General features: G+C 62.6%; 11 protein-coding genes and 1 pseudogene across 12 annotated transcripts; 6 read left to right on the top strand and 6 right to left on the bottom strand.

Annotated features, from left to right (window-relative positions):
* Positions 1-1,729: 1,729 nt before the first annotated feature.
* On the top strand, positions 1,730-1,954 carry OSTLU_9218 (predicted protein; the record flags this gene model as incomplete). Its single annotated transcript, XM_001419664.1, has 1 exon — positions 1,730-1,954. A coding segment is annotated over one exon (225 nt), but the record flags the coding sequence as incomplete, so codon positions are not given.
* A 93-nt stretch (positions 1,955-2,047) lies between these two features.
* On the bottom strand, positions 2,048-2,737 carry OSTLU_33354 (predicted protein; the record flags this gene model as incomplete). Its single annotated transcript, XM_001419448.1, has 1 exon — positions 2,048-2,737. The coding sequence occupies one exon, from the start codon at positions 2,735-2,737 to the stop codon at positions 2,048-2,050; it is 690 nt and encodes a 229-aa protein (XP_001419485.1).
* An 84-nt stretch (positions 2,738-2,821) lies between these two features.
* OSTLU_7997 lies at positions 2,822-3,250 on the top strand (annotated as a pseudogene; the record flags this gene model as incomplete). The annotated part of the gene is made up of 1 exon: positions 2,822-3,250. A coding segment is annotated over one exon (429 nt), but the record flags the coding sequence as incomplete, so codon positions are not given.
* A 444-nt stretch (positions 3,251-3,694) lies between these two features.
* On the top strand, positions 3,695-4,300 carry OSTLU_33352 (predicted protein; the record flags this gene model as incomplete). Its single annotated transcript, XM_001419663.1, has 1 exon — positions 3,695-4,300. One exon carries the CDS (start codon positions 3,695-3,697, stop codon positions 4,298-4,300), a length of 606 nt encoding a protein of 201 aa, XP_001419700.1.
* Positions 4,301-4,308: 8 nt separating this feature from the next.
* On the bottom strand, positions 4,309-6,537 carry OSTLU_16659 (predicted protein; the record flags this gene model as incomplete). Its single annotated transcript, XM_001419447.1, has 1 exon — positions 4,309-6,537. The coding sequence occupies one exon, from the start codon at positions 6,535-6,537 to the stop codon at positions 4,309-4,311; it is 2,229 nt and encodes a 742-aa protein (XP_001419484.1).
* Positions 6,538-6,637: 100 nt separating this feature from the next.
* On the top strand, positions 6,638-7,117 carry OSTLU_33350 (predicted protein; the record flags this gene model as incomplete). Its single annotated transcript, XM_001419662.1, has 1 exon — positions 6,638-7,117. One exon carries the CDS (start codon positions 6,638-6,640, stop codon positions 7,115-7,117), a length of 480 nt encoding a protein of 159 aa, XP_001419699.1.
* A 122-nt stretch (positions 7,118-7,239) lies between these two features.
* Positions 7,240-8,514, bottom strand: OSTLU_93205 (predicted protein; the record flags this gene model as incomplete). Its single annotated transcript, XM_001419446.1, has 1 exon — positions 7,240-8,514. The coding sequence occupies one exon, from the start codon at positions 8,512-8,514 to the stop codon at positions 7,240-7,242; it is 1,275 nt and encodes a 424-aa protein (XP_001419483.1).
* Positions 8,515-8,779: 265 nt separating this feature from the next.
* On the bottom strand, positions 8,780-9,364 carry OSTLU_33348 (predicted protein; the record flags this gene model as incomplete). Its single annotated transcript, XM_001419445.1, has 1 exon — positions 8,780-9,364. One exon carries the CDS (start codon positions 9,362-9,364, stop codon positions 8,780-8,782), a length of 585 nt encoding a protein of 194 aa, XP_001419482.1.
* A 605-nt stretch (positions 9,365-9,969) lies between these two features.
* Positions 9,970-11,799, top strand: OSTLU_93203 (predicted protein; the record flags this gene model as incomplete). The annotated part of the gene is made up of 1 exon (XM_001419661.1): positions 9,970-11,799. One exon carries the CDS (start codon positions 9,970-9,972, stop codon positions 11,797-11,799), a length of 1,830 nt encoding a protein of 609 aa, XP_001419698.1.
* Positions 11,800-12,859: 1,060 nt separating this feature from the next.
* Positions 12,860-13,618, bottom strand: OSTLU_33346 (predicted protein; the record flags this gene model as incomplete). The annotated part of the gene is made up of 1 exon (XM_001419444.1): positions 12,860-13,618. One exon carries the CDS (start codon positions 13,616-13,618, stop codon positions 12,860-12,862), a length of 759 nt encoding a protein of 252 aa, XP_001419481.1.
* A 697-nt stretch (positions 13,619-14,315) lies between these two features.
* OSTLU_34891 (predicted protein) lies at positions 14,316-15,156 on the top strand (the record flags this gene model as incomplete). Its single annotated transcript, XM_001419660.1, has 3 exons — positions 14,316-14,393; positions 14,513-14,570; positions 14,753-15,156. Coding segments are annotated over 3 exons (540 nt in total), but the record flags the coding sequence as incomplete, so codon positions are not given.
* A 1,061-nt stretch (positions 15,157-16,217) lies between these two features.
* OSTLU_33344 (predicted protein) lies at positions 16,218-17,633 on the bottom strand (the record flags this gene model as incomplete). The annotated part of the gene is made up of 1 exon (XM_001419443.1): positions 16,218-17,633. One exon carries the CDS (start codon positions 17,631-17,633, stop codon positions 16,218-16,220), a length of 1,416 nt encoding a protein of 471 aa, XP_001419480.1.
* Between the last annotated feature and the right edge of the window lie 766 nt (positions 17,634-18,399).

Here is an 18,399-nt window from a genome sequence, read left to right as displayed (position 1 = left end):
AAACATCATCGCGTCGAACGGTGTCGGTTCATCCACCGCCATCGACCGCGCGATCGAACGCGCACGCGTCCGCGCTCGAGACGCCGAGCGCGCGCTGCAGCGCAAAGTCACGCGCTCGATGCGCGATCTCACGAATCGCGGCGTCGAGCGCGACGCGACGCGGGATGGGATGCGAACGGACGCGGCGGCGAGGGGGTCGAAGGACGGCGACGCGAGACGCGGCGACGACGACGACGACGCGAACGGCGCGACGCGACCTCGAGACGGACGAACGAGCGAGGCGCGCGATGCAACAAACGGTTCGCGCGCGACGGTCGGACGCGAGCGAGGGATGGGGCGGGAGACGATGACGTGGATGGAAGACGCGGTGGCGCGAGCGGTTCGCGAGGCGGAGCGAGCGGAGCGCGAGGGAGGACGGACGATGCGGGCGCGAGCGGCGAGCACGGTGGCGGCGGTGATGCGAAGTGGGGTGAAAAATTCGAATGGAGGGCGACGGGAGAGGTCGGAGGGGGGCGTCGTCGCGTCGGGGGATCGGGAGATGATGGACGCGTCGCCGAGCGGTTCGGCGCGCGAGGGGAAAGTGTCGCCGTCGTCGTCTTCGCCGCGGTATAGACGATCGGACGTCGAGGCGATCGAGGCGACGCTGAGGACGGATTTTGAGAACGCGCTGAAGTTGATGCGCGAGCGCGCGGAGGCGGCGGAGAGAGAGGTTGGGGCTCTGACGGCGAAGTGCCAAGAGTTGGACAACGGGCGAAAGTCGGCGAGAAACGCGCTCGCGGAGATGGCGTCGCAGAACGCCAAGCTCGTCAGCGCGTTTGCGTCGAAAAAGGATGAAGTTCGCGCCTTGAAAGAGTCCGTAGAAGTCACCGCGTCGCAGGCTGACTTAAAGGCGGAGAACGCCGAGTTGCGCGACGCTTTGGCGGGCGCCAGGGCGGAGGCGCGCAAAGCGCGAGAAATCGAGGCCATTCGTAAGAAGGAACTCTCGGCGACGCGTTCGGAGTTGGACGCGCTTCGCTCGCGTGTAAACTCGAATAATAGTGATTCTTCGGCGTTGAGTGCGAAGTTAGCGGCGGTCATGAAGGAGCTCGAACGCGAGCGTGAGGCTTTCGCCCTGCACAAGGCGTCGTGGAAGCAAGAACGCGCCAAGCTCGTCAGGTTCGCCACGGATGCCTCACCCCGTAAGGCGTCCTCGCCCAGACGCGCGAGTTCTCCAGAAACGAAGGCAACGACGACACCATCGAAAGCGTCGCCACCAAAGCGTGAAACTCCGCAAAAGGCGAAGCCTTCGCCGCGACGTCAGCGAACGCCGACGCGACCGTCGCCAAAGAAACGTCTCAGTGCGTTGCGAGAACAAGCGGAACAACTCAAGGTGCGGGGTAATCAAAATTTTCACGCCAAAGCGTACGATGCGGCGCTTCAAGCGTACGCTGATGCTTTGGCGATCGATTTCGATGACCAAGCGTTCCGCGCCGTGCTTCACGCGAACAAAGCCGCCGCGCTTCAAGCCATGGGCAAGTTTTGCGACGCCGTCATGGAGTGCTGCGTCTCTCGCACGTTCGATGACACGTACATTCGCGCGTTACAGCGCCGAGCGGATGCTTACTTGTCCATGGGCGACTGGCCGATGGCGATGAAAGATTTGGAGGAACTCGCGCCGCACATGGGCGACGACTGCGCGATGAAGTTGCGCGAGGCGCAGCGCAAGGTGAAGAACGGTGCAACGTCGTGCGAGCACTACGCCGTGCTCGGTGTGAGTTCCCGCGCGACTAAGGCGGACGTGAGTAAGGCGTACAAGTCGCTCGCGCTGAAGTTTCATCCCGACAAGGCGCCGAGCGACGCCGTTCGGCCGGCGTCTGAGGCGCTCTTCAAGCGCGTCGCCGAGGCGTACGCGGTGCTCAAGGACGCTTCCAAGCGCGCGTCGTACGATGCCACACGAATACGTCGCACGCACTCCATCTAATCGCATCGCGAGCGCGTCGATGGGAAGAATCTAAACACCGCATATTATTTATAACCATCTACAGTACGAGTTGACCGAGGCTCCGTCCTACTCCGCCTCGCTCAAGATTTTACGCATCGCCCGCGACGAATCCCAGTGAAACCGCTTTTGCAACAATCGCACGAACGGATAACTCACCACGCTCAGCGCGTGCGCGGGCCTGCTGAACGCGTAGGCCTCGTAAAACACTTCGCCGTCCTCCGCGAGCTCCACCGAGAACCGCTCCTCCCCCGCGAGCAAGTGCCCGCCGAGCGTCCCGTGCGCGAACGCGAACCGCGCCTTCGCCCTCGCCCCGGACGACGACGACGCGCCTCCGCTCGCGCGCTTCTCCCGCTCGCGAAGCTCGACGATGCGCAGCGGATTCCGCATCCACACGCCCGCCACGCGCGCCTCGACGCACACCGCGTCCCCGACCGCGGTGCCGCTCTCTCGCGACACGCGCGCCCAACCGAGATCGAAGTGCTCCCACGACTTCAGCGCTTTCACCGCGCGTTCGTACGCGCGCGCGCCGCGTCCGACGCGCGCGCGCGTGCGATCTATCGCCCACGACCGTCGTCGCTGTCCCTCCAACCTCGCGCGCTGTCCCGGCGCCTCCTCGTCGCAGTCCGACGTCCCGACGAGCTCGCTCGGGTAGTTGTGCCCGCACCGCAGTCCGTGCTCGCACGCGAGCCGCGCGTCCGCGCGCGTCGGCGCGCGCGCGCCGAGGAACACGCGGCCGAAGATCGGCGTCGGCGTCATAGTATGACGCGAGCGCTCGGCGCGTTCGCTCGCTCGTTCGCGCCCGCGCGCGTCGCTCGCTCGAAGCGCGCGCGCGGAAGAGTCACGCGCGCGATGGCGGCGTTCCACGACCTGCGCGCGCCCGCGCTCGACGGCTCGACGATCGAGTTTGCATCGATGAAGGGCAAAGTCGTGCTCGTGACGAACGTCGCGAGCAGGTGAGGCGCGACGAAGCGCGAGTACGCGGCGCTGCGCGACTTGTCGAACAAGTACTCGCCGGATTTAGTCGTCGTGCTCACGCCGAGCGGGCAGTTCGGGGGACAGGAGCTGGCGAAGGCGGAGGACATCGCGGCGTTCGTGGCGAAGCAAGAATTCGAGACGGCGCCGACGGTGACGGCGAAGACGAACGTGAACGGCGCGGACGCGTCGCCGGTGTGGACGTTCTTGAAAAAGGCGTCGGGGGATGAATCCGACGTGCGATGGAACTTTGCGTGTAAGTTTTTGGTGGATCGCGATGGAAACGTCGTCGAACGCAACGGGGACGGCGCGGCGGATAACGAAGCGAAAATCGTCAAGCTGTTGGGTTAACCGTCTATTACAATTACAAGAAGCTGTTGGGTTAACCGTCGCGACGCGATCTCGAGAGATCGGCGCGAGCGTTCGGGTGAGCGTGCGTGAACTCGCGCGTGAGATGTGACGCGCCGTCGCGAAACGGACGTTTTAACGTTCGGTGGCGGCGTCGATTATCGCGCGCGAGCTTTGGCGAGCCGCTCGCTCGACGTATTTTGTTTAATTTTTTGATGTTTTACGTGATACCGCCGGCTCCGCTCGGCGCGAACGGTTTCAAGCGTGATGTAATTACATGTACGAACGCCCGTTTACGTCGACGCTCGTTCGTCGTCGCGCGCGTTTGATCCCGTCGCGTATTCGATCTCGCGCGAGAACGACGTCGGTGGTCACATCGCGACTCTCAAACACATGGCTAAGAAGGACCCATACGCGCGTTTGCGCGAATTGATCAAGCGCCGGGCCAGTCAGACTCACGATTGCCTCGAGACTTGCCTCGAGAATGTATCTCGCGGACCGCAGCGCGATGCAGACGGCTTAGTTTGCTCAAAACTCGCGGAACTTGGCTATCTCGAGCAGCTGAAGGAGGCGCGGCGACTCGACTTTCCGTGGAACGAATGGACGTCTGCGAATGCCGCCATGAATGGGCATTTGAAGTGTTTGAAGTACGCGCACGAGCGCGAGTGTCCTTGGGACTGGAGGACGTGCTATTACGCCACCCGGAATGGACATTTGGAATGTTTGAAGTACGCGCACGAGCACGGCTGTCCTTGGGACGAGAGGACGTGCATGAATGCCGCCCGGAGCGGACAATTGGAGTGTTTGAAGTACGCGCACGAGAATGGATGTCCCTGGAACGAGTGGACGTGCGCACTTGCCGCCATGGATGGAGAGTTGGAATGTTTGAAGTACGCGCGTGAGCGCGGGTGTCCTTGGGACGAGACGCAAGAGATGGCTGCCGAGAATGGACATGAATTCATGTCAATGGATACATACGTGCAATATACGAACAACTAAAGCTACTACTATTCCTCGTGCATCCCCTTCGTGGTGGTTGGAATCGAGGCTGACGCGCCAAAGACATCCATCTCGAGCGCGTCTTCGCTCGCGCGCCGAATCGCCGCCGCGCTCGCGAGAAGAAACGGTAGGGCGACGAGCCATTTCAAGGCGATCTCGTAATTTTCGTGAAACGAAACCGAATACGCGTCTTCGTCGGCGATCAAGTTGACATCTTGAACGCGCACTCGGATCTCCCCGCGCGTTTTCGTCGATGGAACGCCCACCCGAAGCGTGTACCGACCGGCGCGATCGTGTCGAGCGGAGACGATCTTCTTGAAACCATCCAAACTCGTCACCGTAATCGCAACCTTGTACGGCGCGAGCGACGATTTCCTCGCCTTGGCGTGATCGAGCACGCGTCTATCGATGATTTCATAAACCACATCAACGTACGTTCCACGAATGACGCGATAAGTGCGATCGTACAGCGCCACACCGAAATAATCGTAGCGAGACACGTGATCGCTCGACGTCAACGCCAACGCATTAAACTTTGACCCTTTCGCCTTGAACGAGCGCACGTGACCCTCCATCGTGGAAATTATCACGTCGAGTTCGCCGAAGCCGGCAAAAGAGGTGACAAACGGCGCGGCGTAAATCTTTTCGGCGATATCAAAGACGTCGCGGCATCGACTTCGGCCCTCGAGCACGTGCACCACGCCGTCGTGCGTGGCGACGATGACATCGAGCCCGCGTTTTGTTTGACGAAGTTTCGTGAGCACGATCGGGGCGAGAATTTTATCGCCCACGTACACCGGCCAGTGCTCGCGTGCGGTGCCGTCTTTGGCGCGAAACGCGTGCACGGCGCCAGAGGTGTCGCCGACGACGATTTCGATTTCGTCGTCGCCGTCGACGTCTCCTACGCTCGCCGCGACGGCAATCCGAGACTCGACGTGCTTGTTCCAAAGCTCGACGCCGTTCGATTTAAACACCGCCACCGTCCCGCGAACGTCGCACGCGATGAGTTCGATGTCACCATCCGAGTCGACGTCCGCGGCGGTGACTTGCGCTTCCATCTGTCCGAGCCGTCGAGGCCATCCCGGCAAGGGATTCCCCGAAACGCCGTCCACGACGTGCAAAACGCCAGCGTACGTGCCGATCACGATGTCCAATCGTCCATCGCCGTCGACATCGACGAGCGTCGGCGGGGCGTACGCTCTGGCTTTGAACAGCGCCGTCGCCGCGCTCTGATCGAGCGCGATCGAGCGCTTGGTGGACAAGTCCTCGCCGTTCAACACGACCAACGCCGTCGCGGCGTACTGCTTCGGATCGACGTCGTCTTCAAAGCGCACGGAAGAATCGAAATAATACGACACCGCGAGCACGAGCTCGGGTTCGCCGTCACCGTCCACGTCGCCGACGGCGGGCGTGCACAACGCGTGCGCGTCCACGAAGACTCGTCCGTCCACCGCTCGCCGCGCCTCGACGGACCCACTCGCGACATCGCGCGTCGAATCACCGCCACTATCGATCGCGTCCCAACCGCGATCGCTCCTCGCCTCTTCCTCCGCGCTCATCGTCGTCGGCTCTTCCTCTTCGTCTTCGTCTTCGACGTCCAACAACCGCCTCGATCCCGGCGCGCGTCGTCTCGCCTCGTGTCTCCGCTCAACCTCGCGCGGATCGCCCGCGTCGCTCTTCCCCGATCCATCGTCACCGAACCAATCCACCGCCATCGCCAGCGGCGCTAATCGCGCGACCGCGCGCGTTCGCTCGCCGTCGAACGTCCTCGCCTCGCCCGCCAGCGACGCGCTCGCGTACGCCTCCCCGATCCTCACCACGCCTCCCCGAGACGCCGCGCCGAGTCGCGCGCCCCAGCTCTCGCCGTCTAAATCGATTCCCGTCGCGCCGTCGTGCGCTCGAACGCGCGCGCTCGTCGTCTGCGTCACCGCCGCGCCTCGTCCGTCCCGGTCGACGTCCTCCGCGAGCGGCGTCGCGTACACCGACGCGTGCGTCTCCGCGCGCCACGCGAGCTCGAGCGCCGCGCGCGACGGACCCGCGCACGCCGTCCACGTCGCCGGACGACCGCGCGCGCGTCGCGCGTCCTCGTCGCCGCGCGCGCGTCGCGATCGGTGATCCGACGACGTCAAACCGTCGGTCGTCATCGCCGCGCCGACGCGCCATCGCGACAGCGTCAGCGTCAGCGTCACCGCGAGCGCGCGCATCGAGCGCGTCCGCGCGTGCGCCCCTCGCGCCATCGCGCGCGGCGCGCTCTGCCGCGCGCGACGCGCCGATCGGCGCGCCGACGACCGATTGCATCGAGAATCGATTCGTCGCGTCGTCACGTCGCGACGCGCGATGGCGTCGGTCGCCCTCGCGCGCCTGGGCGAGGAGCGCCGAAACTGGCGTCGCGACCACCCGCCCGGATTCTTCGCGCGTCCCGAGAAAACGGCGAGCGGGGAGACGAATCTGTTTCGATGGCGGTGCTCGATACCGGGCGCGCGCGGGACGCGCTGGGAGGGCGCGTTCGTGCCGCTGACGATGGAGTTCCCGAGGGAGTACCCGGCCAAGCCGATGAAGTGTAAATTTCCTGCGGGATTTTATCACCCGAACGTGTACCCGAGCGGGACGGTGTGCCTGAGCATTCTGAACGAGGACGAGGGGTGGCGGCCGAGCGTGACGGTGAAGCAGGTGGCGCTGGGGATACAGGAACTGCTGGATAATCCGAACGAGAAGTCGCCGGCGCAGAGCGATGCGTACGTGACGTACACGACGGATAGGGCGAAGTACGAGCGGAGGGTGAGGGAGGAGGTGGCGAAGTATCCGCCGCCGGAGTAGCGAGGCGAGGCGAGGGCCGGGCGAGGGCCGGGCGTAGACGGCGAGCGAGCGTTTGATTGAAATTCAATGTTTGAAGAATAGCGTGTAAAACGAAACTTGAATCGTGAGAGAACGCGATGCGATTAGTTACCGGCGGCGGCGGCGGCCTGCGCGCGCTGTTCGGCCTGAGACGCGCGAAGTTGCATGGCCAACTTGCTGCCGCTGTCGTAAATCGAGCCCGGGTACGCGCCCGAGGCGGAGATGCGCGGGATCTCGCCGCCACCCTTGATGAAGGCGTAGTCGACGTAGAGCGGATCGAGCTGCGCCGGGGCGACGCTCAGCGGACCGCCCGGAATGCACTGATCGGTGCATTGCTTGAGGTTCTTGATGATGGTCACCGCCGGCCCCGGGGCGCGCTTGCCCAAAATGCGCTGCGTCTCGTACACGTCGAGCAAACGCGCGCACGTGCCGTCTTGGGCACAAATATCGATACCTTTTTGACGATCCTCGTAGATGTACGGCGCGAGCGCGGCGAGTTCGTTCGGACCGAGACCCATGCGACGGAACCAGGCGATGAAATCCTCGGCGTTGCCGTCGACGAGCGGAATCAAACCTTCGGGATCGGGACCGTCGGCGTCACGGCGACCGATGCGAATTTTCGCCCCCAAGAACGGGTTGGTGCCGATGAACAAGAACTCGTAGTTCTTATCGTCCCCGACTTCCTCCATGTAATCCGCCTTGAACTGTCTGCGAGCCGCAAAATGCGGAACGATGGCGATCAAATCCGCGTACGTAATCGGCTGCGTCGTCTTCGCGTCCACAGCCTTTTTAATCTTTTCGATCGAATTGAACGCCGGCTTCAATCCAGCATTTTCCGGACGGTCGAGTTCGAATCGAATGCTTCCGTTCAACCCATTCTTCTTACCGACGACGGAGAACGTCCCCAAATCCGCCAACGCCAATCGGAAGTACGACCCAAAGTCCATATCAATATTCTCCTCGATGATCGGCGCGATAAACTGCGCAAACTCGATCTGCGCCTTGGATTTGTTCGCCCCCGTCGTTCCTCGGTACCCCTCTTCTCGAGTCAACGGCTTGACCTCGAGATCCGGGAGCAAAATTTCCCGTTTCGGCGGCGGCGGCTTTTCGACGAGCAAGTTTGACAGGTAATCTTGCACGTCCGCCTTGGCGCTCCCGACCGCCCCCGCGGTGCCTACCGCACCCGCGAACAGCGTCGCGATCGCTCGACGACGCGTCGTCGCATCGCCGACCGCGTCTTCGGCGTCGTTCGACCGCGCATTCGCGCGAACGACGCGCGCGATCGCGTTCGAGCGCGATGACGTCTGTTGACGCTTCGACGTCGTTTGACGAACCGTGGGCGTCGCCGAGGCGTTGGCGAACGGCGCGAAGGCGTGCATGATTACGCTTTCACGCGAACCGGTCGCGCGCGGTGCGTCGCGGCGTGTTGTGACGGATGCGGCGATTACGCGAGGACGGTGGTGAGAAATATCTGCGACGCGCGCGACTTTATCCAGTTCGGCCGAACCGCGCTCGGGCGCGAAAGCGCGGGCGAAACGCGATGGAACGACGAACGCGCCGGCGAGAGGTGTGTGTGTGTCAGTGTCAATGTTTTCAAGCTACTAAGAAAATGGGTTGGCCTACTCGCGTCGTCGAAGCGCGCGCTCACTCCTCCTCCATGTACCCCGTGTCGCGAGCTTCCTGGACTTGCGCGTACACGGCTTCGGAGATCAGCGGCGCTTCGGGGATCAAACCCTGAAGGGCGTTGAAAATGGAGTACCCGAGCGCGAAGAACGAGTTGACGAAGATCCAAAGCTCCATCCACTCGCCGACCCAGCTCACCATTATGAAAATCGGCATGTATTGCATGATCAAACCGCCGAGCATGCAACAGATGTCGAGCAAGATGGCTTGCATGGTGCAATACCGCACAAAGTACGGAATCTTCTCGTTACGCACGACGAGCAAGAACAGCGCGAAGAAGGTCATGAACGGAATGAACGAGTTCCCGTAAAAGAGCTGCATCGCCGGGGCGAAGATGAACATCGCGTGCTTGAACAGCGGCAAAAACTCGTACGCGCTGTGCGTGAACGCAATCGTCCCCATCAACGGAATCACGAACGGTATCACCGCCAAGATTCGCAAATAGGGCGCCGGTCGTATCTTACCCTCGTTCGCCTCGTCCCTGCCGAACCACAACTCTAAAAATCCCTTGCCCTTGTTCCCGTTCGGCGACGGTCGAAACGGCATCTTAAACGAATCCGGAATCGCATCCGACGACGCCCGCGTCTGCGTCAGCGCGAACGACCACAATTCACACCGTCAGTCTCGTGCGTTTTCCCGCGTTCGCATCGCCGCGCATCGGCGTCCATCGTCTTCGTCGCGAACCGAATTCGACGCCGTCGCGCGCCCTCGCGCTCTAACCCTCAACCCACCACCAGCGTCGCGCACCGCCGCGCCTCCGATCGCCCTTTCCGCGTCTCTCCGCCGGTCGTCGCGCGCGCGCGCGATCGCGCGATATCACACGCACCTCCACGCGTCGTCCCGCGCGCGCGGCGACGTCGCGCGCGCCGTCTCGCGCGTTCGTCGTCCCGCACCGCGCGCGCGCAACCCTGACCCGCGCGCGCATCGTTTCCTTCGTCGTCTCGCTCGCGCGCGCGCGCCGCGGCGCCGCGGCGTCGACCGGGACCTCCATCGTAATCGCGCGCATGTTCCCTCGCGCGTTCGCTCGCGACGGCGCGTCGCGCGCGCGTGTGCGGTCGCGCGATGCCTCGCGCGCGCGCGAACGCTATCAATCACCGTATTTAACGAACGCGCGGCGCGCGCGACGCGCCATCGCGCGACGCGCGCCCGTCATGGGCGCGCGCTGCTGCAGACCGCGCGCCGACGATGGAGACGCGGTCGCGCGCGCCGACGCCGACGTCGACGCGCTCCACGACGCGTTCCACGACGCGCGTCACGACGCGTTCGAGATCGATTGGGACGACGACGTGCGATGCGACGCGAATTTCGACGTCGCGCGCGCGCGGCGCGAGTGGATCGGCCGCGCGGACGCGCTGACGACGGTGGACGCGTGCGCGAACGATGCCGAACGGTTGGCGGCGCTCGGCGAGCTCGAGGCGGCGCTGTGGATGGTGGCGCGGGAGGACGCGACGGGGAGCGCGCGGGACGAGGCGTCGACGCGTCGACGCGAGGCGTGGCGGGACGTGTACGAACAAGCGATCGCGCTGAACGACGTTGAATTAGAGGAACATCACGATGGGTGGAAACCGGTGGATAAGGGGGCGAAGCGAGCGGCGCATCATCGGCGACAGGCGAGCGTGGAGGTGGACGCGGAGGTCATCATTGGAGCGAATCACAGCCGGCGAGCGTCGAGCGTGGACTTTGGGATGCGGAGGACGTCGAGCGTGGATTTCGGGCGGATGCGAGCGAGCGAGAGCGGGAGTCGACGGACGTCGAGCATAGATTTAGGGCGAGGGTTGAGTCGACAGTGGGCTTCGAGCGTGGATTTCGAGCGTGGGGGCGCGAACGACGCTCGGAGAAGTTTGCGACAGTCGGGCGCCGAAGTCGAGGTGAGTTTAGGACGGACGGATAGGGAGAAACGAGGCGTGATTGATTTTGGCGAACTCACCGATCTTGCGAGTTCGCGCGCGTCGATGTCGGACGGTGAAGAAGACCCGTTGGCGCCTCGGTATGGACGTCGGAGACGAAGCAGACACTCGAGGAGCGGTAGCGTGAGTTCGAGCGACGGCGCCGTCATCGCGACGCAACCAGATCCGTTGAGCGGGAGCGAGAGCGGAGGTGAAAGCAGCGTGCGTGGAACCGCTGGCGTCCCGGGGGTGGTGCAAGAAACGTTCGAGGCCGACCCTGATTTGGACGAGCGTTTGGTGATATATTACGGACGCTTCAAAGGCGGAACGGTGCACAGCATCAAACTGAGCGCGACGTTTGACGCGCCGCCGCATAGACTCGTCGCCATCGCGCGCGAGTGGGATTTAATGACGCTTTGGAACGTCTATGCCATAGAAACGTCCATAATGCTCGTTCGCGGGCTCACGCACTTGGTCGTATACTCCGCCATTTGGCTTCCCTGGCCGCTGAGCGCTCGAGACAAAATCATCGTCATCGATTCCACGTACGTCGGTCAACCGCCGACGCGAGCGTACGATCACTTGAACATCCCCGGCATGGATGATTTCGAATCAGAAGTCCCGCATTCGTGTGCGATATTAATCACTCGAACCAACAAATCGGGCGACGACCTGGGTTCGGGCGCGCCACCGTCCGCCAAATCGCGCAAGCGCATCGAATTCGTCGGCAATTGCGGCATGCGCATGCGCGCGCTCCCGCCCGTCGCCGGTTCAAAATCCATCCGCACCCGCGGCGACATCGTCGTCCACGCCGACGTCAAGATGCGTTTCATCCCCACCACCGTCGTGCGTTTCGTCCTTCGCGTCATGGCTCCGTGGGTCCATCGCATGATCGACAAGATGCTCAAATCGCCAAAGTATTTCGGCGCGAGCGATTCGTTGTTTCAGCCGCGCATCGACGCCAATCCTGATTTATATCGCATGGTTCGTCGACGGTTGGGCGAACCCGAATTCGACGACGTCACCGCCGAGGTCATCGTTCCCGACGCCCTGGCGCGCGCGCGGCCCGTCGTCGCGTCCGCGTCGTCGTCGTGACGTAATCTACGTGTAATCTATTCCATTCCGTTCCGTTCCGTTCCGAGCATTCGCGCCGCGCGCGTCGCGAATCATCACAAACCGTCGCGTCGAGTCCGCGGCGTCGATGTCGCGCGAGACCCCGCGCGCGCACGACGACCGCGCGTGCGCGTACGACGTCCTGGGCGTCGCGCGCGACGCCCCGTTCGACGAGATTCGTCGCGCGTATCGTCGACAAGCCGTGCGGTGGCATCCCGACAAGAATCCGAACGGCCGCGACGCGTTCGAGCGCGCGTCGCGCGCGTACGAGGCGGTGCGAGACGAAGAGCGACGCGCGCGGTACGATCGCGCGCGTGGATTCGGATTCGCGGAGGGACGCGCGCGACGAGGGCGCGAGGAAGACGAGGAAGCCGACGAGGACGGGAACGAGGCGAGGCGAGGCGAACGCCGAGACGAAGGGCGGACGACGACGAATGAGGATGATTTCGATGGACGAGGATACTTTTTTGACCCGTTCGAGACGTTCCGGCGAGTGTTCGGGGACGACGCGCACGGGACGCGCGGTGGGCGAGGGATGGGGACGTTTGGATCGTTCGGACGGGATCCGTTCGCGATGGAGCGCGCCGATTCGGTTTTTCGACGGCGACGGTCGATTTTTGAAGACGTCGATTCGTTGGACGGATGGTTCGGCGATGGGTTCGGCGGAGACGGTGGAGGGGGTCGGATGGGAGGCGCGGTTTCATCGTCGACGGCGTTCGGAGGACGAGGGGCGACGTGGTCAACGTCGACTTCGACGACGACGACGATTGGCGCGGATGGCGTTCGACGAACGCGCACGGTGAGTCGAAGAACTTTACCGGACGGCACCGTGGTGGAGACGGAGAACGTGACGCAAGACGCCGAGCATCACGCCGCAATCGGCGGTGGACACGGCGGCCGATTTCTCAATCACCACTGGTGAGAATGATATATTTTTACAGAATCAATCGCGGCCGCGCGACGCATTGATTTTTTTTGACCGAGCGCAGCGCGACGGCGGTTTGACCAACATGTAATGAAACGATTGATGAATTAGATACACTTACAAGTCTTCATAATGACACACTACCTCTTTCGCTAAGCGCCTGATGTTGACCAACTCGCGCGATTTCAACGCCAGCGAACGTTTAAGGTGCGTTACTTCCTCATCGTTGGCGCGTCGCAAATCGTTCGTCTCCCGTTCCCACTCGAGCTTTTGCGTCTCGAACGCTTCCATGAGTTCGCGGATACCGCGCTCGAGCGTCGTGATTTTCTCCTCTGCTCGTCGTAGGTCCCTCGCTCGCATCGCCCCGAGCTCCGCGCGCTCGCGTTCGACGTCATCCGCCGCGGCCGCGCGTCGGCGCAAGCTCTCCGCCTCGGCGTTCGCCTTGGCGAAGCGCCGATGCAACGCGTCTGTCTCATTCACCTGCACGCGAAGCTCATCGCTCATTTTCCTATTCTGCGCCAAAATTCTCTTTACAGATCGCTCCATGCGCGCCGTCATCGTCGATTCCGCTTGTTTCTTCGCCTTGGCCACGCGCGCGTCGCACTCGGCGCGCATCGCCCCCGTCCTCGCCGCGAACGCCCGCTCCATGTCCGCTCGTTCTGACTCTAAGGCCACCGTCAACCGCGCGCACTCCTCCCTCGCCCGACGCAACGCTTCATCATGCGCCTTCTTATCCTCGACGAACGCTCGCAACGCCCGTTCACGCTCAGTCAACGCCCCGCGTTCCGCCGCCAACGCCTTCGCCTCAGCCTCCGCGCGCGCTCTCGCCTCGACCTCCGCCCTCGCTCTCGCCTCGCCCTCTCGCTTGTTCCCCATCACGAGCGCGTGCTTCTCCAACCGTAATCGCGCGATCGTCGTCTTCGCGCGATCGAGCTCGTCGTGCGCGAACGCCGCGAGCGCGTCGTCCGTCGTCGAAGCGCCGCTGCGACATGAATCGTCCCGCGTCGTCGCATCTTTCGCATCTTCGCGCGCGTCATCGTCGACGGCGACTTTCATCAAACGGGCGTCGCCATCGCTCGACGACGGTTCGACGGTCATGCGCGGACCGGACCGGGCCGTCGCGCGCGCGTCGCCGTGTCGCGCGGTCGCGCGGCGACTCGGCGCGCGGTTGACTCCGCGCGTGGTACACGATCAGACAACTCGGAGCTGCGCATACAGTGACACGCGTATTAAAAACATTTATGAAACGGGACGCGTAGTGAAGCCGAACGACGCGACGCCGCCCGCAGTTCGCGGCGCACGAAGATGGTCGCCCGCGCGCGCCGCGCGACGAAGCCCGCGCGCGGACGCTCGCCGTCGCCGCCGTCGCCGCGAAAGACGAAAAAGAAATCCGGCGCGCGATCGAGCGGTCGCGCGAGCGCGTCCGGAAGTCGGAAAGCGGCGAAGAAAGCGACGCGTCGCGACGCCGGCGCATCGCGACCGCATTCGAACGACCGACTCGCGCCGCGCGCGTTCGGTGATGGGTGCGTCGTCGCGACGAGCGCGAAACGCGAGAATGATTTACTGACTTTCGCGCCGTGCGCGCGTCGCGAGCAGGAAGATCGGAGGACCGACGCGGAGAAGCGCCAAAGGAGGATGGACACCCGAGGAGGTGCGTTAAAATTTGAAATTTGAATTTGAATTTGGATGCGGATTTACGCGACGCGAATGCGCCGTTTGCGGTGAAAGAGGGCGGCGAAAGAGACTGACGTGGGGTGATTGCGTTCGTAGGATGAATTGTTGCGCGGCGCGGTGGCGGTGTACGGGGGGAGGAATTGGAAGAAGATTGGTACGCGAGCGACCGCGAGATCCCTCGGCGAAGCGCGCGTGAACGAGCGTCGGGACGCTCGAGCGCGGCGGTTGATGTCGTGCTCTTTCGCACTCGTTCGGACGACGAGGACGGTGTTTGTGTGATTGCTCGCGTGTTTCACGGTTACTGACGATGAGTTTGTGTTTTCTCGACGCGCGCAGCGGTGTACTTTAGCGATAGCCGCACCGACGTGCAGTGCTTGCACAGGTGGCAAAAAGTGCTCAACCCCGAACTGGTGAAAGGGCCGTGGACCGCGGAGGAGGACGCGCGAATCATCGAGCTCGTCACCGAACTCGGGGCGAAGCGATGGTCCAAAATCGCGGGCGAGCTTCCTGGGAGAATCGGGAAGCAATGCCGCGAGAGATGGTACAACCACCTCGACCCGGAGATCAAGCGCGAGGAGTGGAGCGCAGACGAGGACCGTCAGTTGATCATCGCGCACGCACAGTACGGCAATCGCTGGGCGGAAATCGCCAAGTCTTTCAAAGGACGCACCGATAACGCGATTAAAAATCACTGGAACTCCACGTTGAAGCGCAAGGTGGACCAAGCGTTGAATCAAGGGTTCCCCGCGCTCGCGGCGGCGGAGCAGCGCGAGCATTCCAAGTCGGGGAAGTCTGGCTCGATCAAGAAGTCGAATAACACGCGCAAGGCTTTGGCATTGAATTCGTCGCGTATCAACATACCGCAGTACTACATGACACCGTCTCAGCGTGGTGGTGTCGATATGAGCAAGCGAAAGAAGTCCTCGAGAGCGTCGCGCTCTGGGGCGAGGCGACGCGTCTCAGAGCCGATTTCGGACATTCGCGCGAACATGTTTGATGCGTCAGAAGGTGAGGCTTCGAATCCGCCTGGTGGCATTAGCGCCAACATTTTCGCGTCGCCGTACTCGGACGTGCCCACGCCGACGAGATACGCGGGTGAGAGCCCGTTCAAGATTAGCGAGATTTTTGAAGACTTTGGAGGCACGACGACGAACACGCCGTTGGTGACGACGTCACCAGTGTTGGAAGCCACTTCGACACCCGAAGGCGCGTATCAAGGTATCGGCATCACATCGCCGGGTAAATCGATGCTCCCATCTGGCGTCGCTATCGCCGCTGTGGAGGGTTTATCCAACGTGACGAAGATCAAGCTGCCGCACTTCCCGCCTAACGTGAGTATGGACGCGTCTTCGATTCAAATGCCAAAGATGCCAGGCATCAGCTCCATCGAGGATTTGCAAGCGTTCGTGTCACCGGACAAGCCAAGAAAAACTCGTAACACACGTCTTTCCCACCTGTTCCGAAGGGGAGGTAAGCAAACTAAGACGAAAGACGATTCCACTGGAGTTGCGCAAAATGTTGACGCGTTGGATTTGATGCGAACCGTGAACCGGGCCAACACCAGCATGTACGAGCAAGCTGAGGAGCTTTTACGAGGGGTAGATGTGAGCGAGTTTCCGATTCTGACGGGACTGAGGGAAGGCGCGTGCGCGACGCCGACGAGGCCGAAGTACAACGAAGCGGCTTCGGCTGCGCCGTTTTCGCCATCCATCTACCTTCGATGATAGCCACCTATAGCGACCTGTAGCGAGTCTCGTACTCTTTGTAAGACGTCTTGTATTTTTCCAATAAACATACTTTCCTACTGTAAAGCTACGTCAAAGCGCTCACAAGGGCCCCGTTTACGCCGACGAGCGTCTGAGCCTTGCGTCACGCCGACGAATCGTCCGCCTCGCACGGTGACGGTAGCCGGCGTGCGCGGCGCATCTTCTAAATCCGTGATGCATCCCCCAAAGCAGACGATGTTATCATCCGACTGTAGGCGAAAAAGCAAATCATCGGGCGGCGGCGCATTCGATACGCCACCGAATTCTAAGTCATCCAAGGTAAAACCGTACGCGCACTCCATTCGGCGTAAAAAAGCTGGAATGCATGAGTGCCCGACTCGAGCGATTCTAAAATCGTTCGACGCTGCAGGGTGCGCGCGACAACGCGCCAAGTCTTGTCCTTGCATGTTTGCCATTGCACGCGTCGGGTGTGTGTTCGTATGGACAGTGTGAGCGTTCTTCGTAACGTGGAAGTCGAATCCCGCCGCGGCGAGTTCGTGAACGAATGAAATCTTGTTGAAGCCGTACTGCACGAAAGACTCATCGAAAGGCAACGCAAGATCTGCGCGAACGATGACGTAAGGCTCGTAGTACCACGGATGCTTCGGAGTCGCGACGCGATACGTTGAGTCCGCACCAGTGGTGGTGTTCTCAAACCATGCCGTGTAGTTTGTCGGCGCGTGCGCGATCGGAAAGTAATTGATTTGGAAACCGTTCGCAAGTCGACGCTCGCGAACGAGGCGATCGAGGCGCTCGCGCGTGGAATACGGAAGCGTCAGATTTATTGCGGTCGCTTTTGAGTCGACCGTTCGAGTTCGGTCTCTTTCAACGAGCGTCTCGTATAGAGACATCGGATTTAGTCGTCGTACATCACCCTTGGTTGCGATACTGTCCACGACGGCGTCGATGGACTCGTCGTCGTCTTTGCCTTCGTTGCGGCGAGACTTTGTTTGTCTTTGCACCCGCCGCGCGTTCAGAATCGCATCTCTCTTCGCGTTCACTCGTTGTGACCACACCGCATGAAGTTGAAACGCCGGCACGACCAGCGCGCGGCGTACCTTTTCGCCGCTCCGCTTCCCCAAAACGTTTCGCACGTCGTTCAAAAACGCGTCCTCGTCGGGCGCAACAAAGACTTCGAAATCGACGTCGTGTGCCAACACGTACTTCGCTCCGAGCTCCGCGACGCACTTCTCCCGCGCCAAGTTGCGCAAAAAGTTCACTGGAAATCTATTCTCGTACTCCGGTAGCGCCTCCACCATCGTGATCGCGATTCGTCCCGCGTCTCCCTCCAACTCGCTCGCCATCGCGCTCAAGTCGAGCGCGTCGCCGGGCGTTTTCAAATCCGCCAACACCGCCACGCTCACCGTCCCTCGCCACGTGCTCGCCGTTCGCGGCAGCGCCGATCTCGCGCGTTCGATCGTCGCCGGCGAGTACAGACACACGTCCGACATCGTCAAGTTCGACGTCGTCTCGTCCCTCGCGTTTGCGTCGTCGCGCGTCCGCCTCCACCTTCGCCGTCCGCGCGCCGCGCTCGCCGCCGTCGCCGCCACCACCACCATCCACGCGCGGTGCGCGACGCGCCATCGCGCTCGCGCGTCGCGCGCCGTCGCTCGTCGTCGCTTTCCTCCGCCGCTCGTCATGGCGCGTCGCGCTCTCGACCTCGTGACTCTCGAGACTCGAGACGTCGCGGTGTCCGTTCGCGTCGCGGCGCCGACTCCGTATTGAAGCGCGATTGATAGCATTCTACTAACTATATATACAATGAGACTGTTTGCGCACACGAATGGGCGCCGCGTGTTAACGGCTCCGCCACGCGCGCGCGACACGGCGACGCGCGCGACGGCTCGAGCGTCGCGCGCGGTCGGAAAGCGCGCGTCGGTTCTCCAGCGATCGAGGGCGCCGCCGAACGGGCGAACGCGGCGTCGATCGCGACGGTGACGGCGAAGATCGCGACGCGAATTTCGAACGCGATCTCGATTCGACGTCGAGCGATCGACGCGCGCGGACGAAGCGCGACGCGCGATCGAGGCGCGCGGCGCTCGATCGAGGCGCGACATGGATCGCGACGCGACGCGACGGTCGACGGATCAGGAGATGATGGACGCGCCGCGAGGGAGACGAGGGATGGATTCCGAGAGCAGCGGGGACGACGTGTTTCAAGACGCGGTGGGCGAGGCGCAGGGCGAGCGGCGGGCGGAACGCGCGAGCGACGCGACG

This window comes from Ostreococcus lucimarinus, chromosome 9, assembly GCF_000092065.1.
Source record: "Ostreococcus lucimarinus CCE9901 chromosome 9, complete sequence".
Lineage (NCBI taxonomy): Eukaryota > Viridiplantae > Chlorophyta > Mamiellophyceae > Mamiellales > Bathycoccaceae > Ostreococcus > Ostreococcus sp. 'lucimarinus'.
The sequence above is the reverse complement of the archived record's forward strand: the minus strand, read 5'-3'. Positions and strand labels throughout refer to the sequence as shown.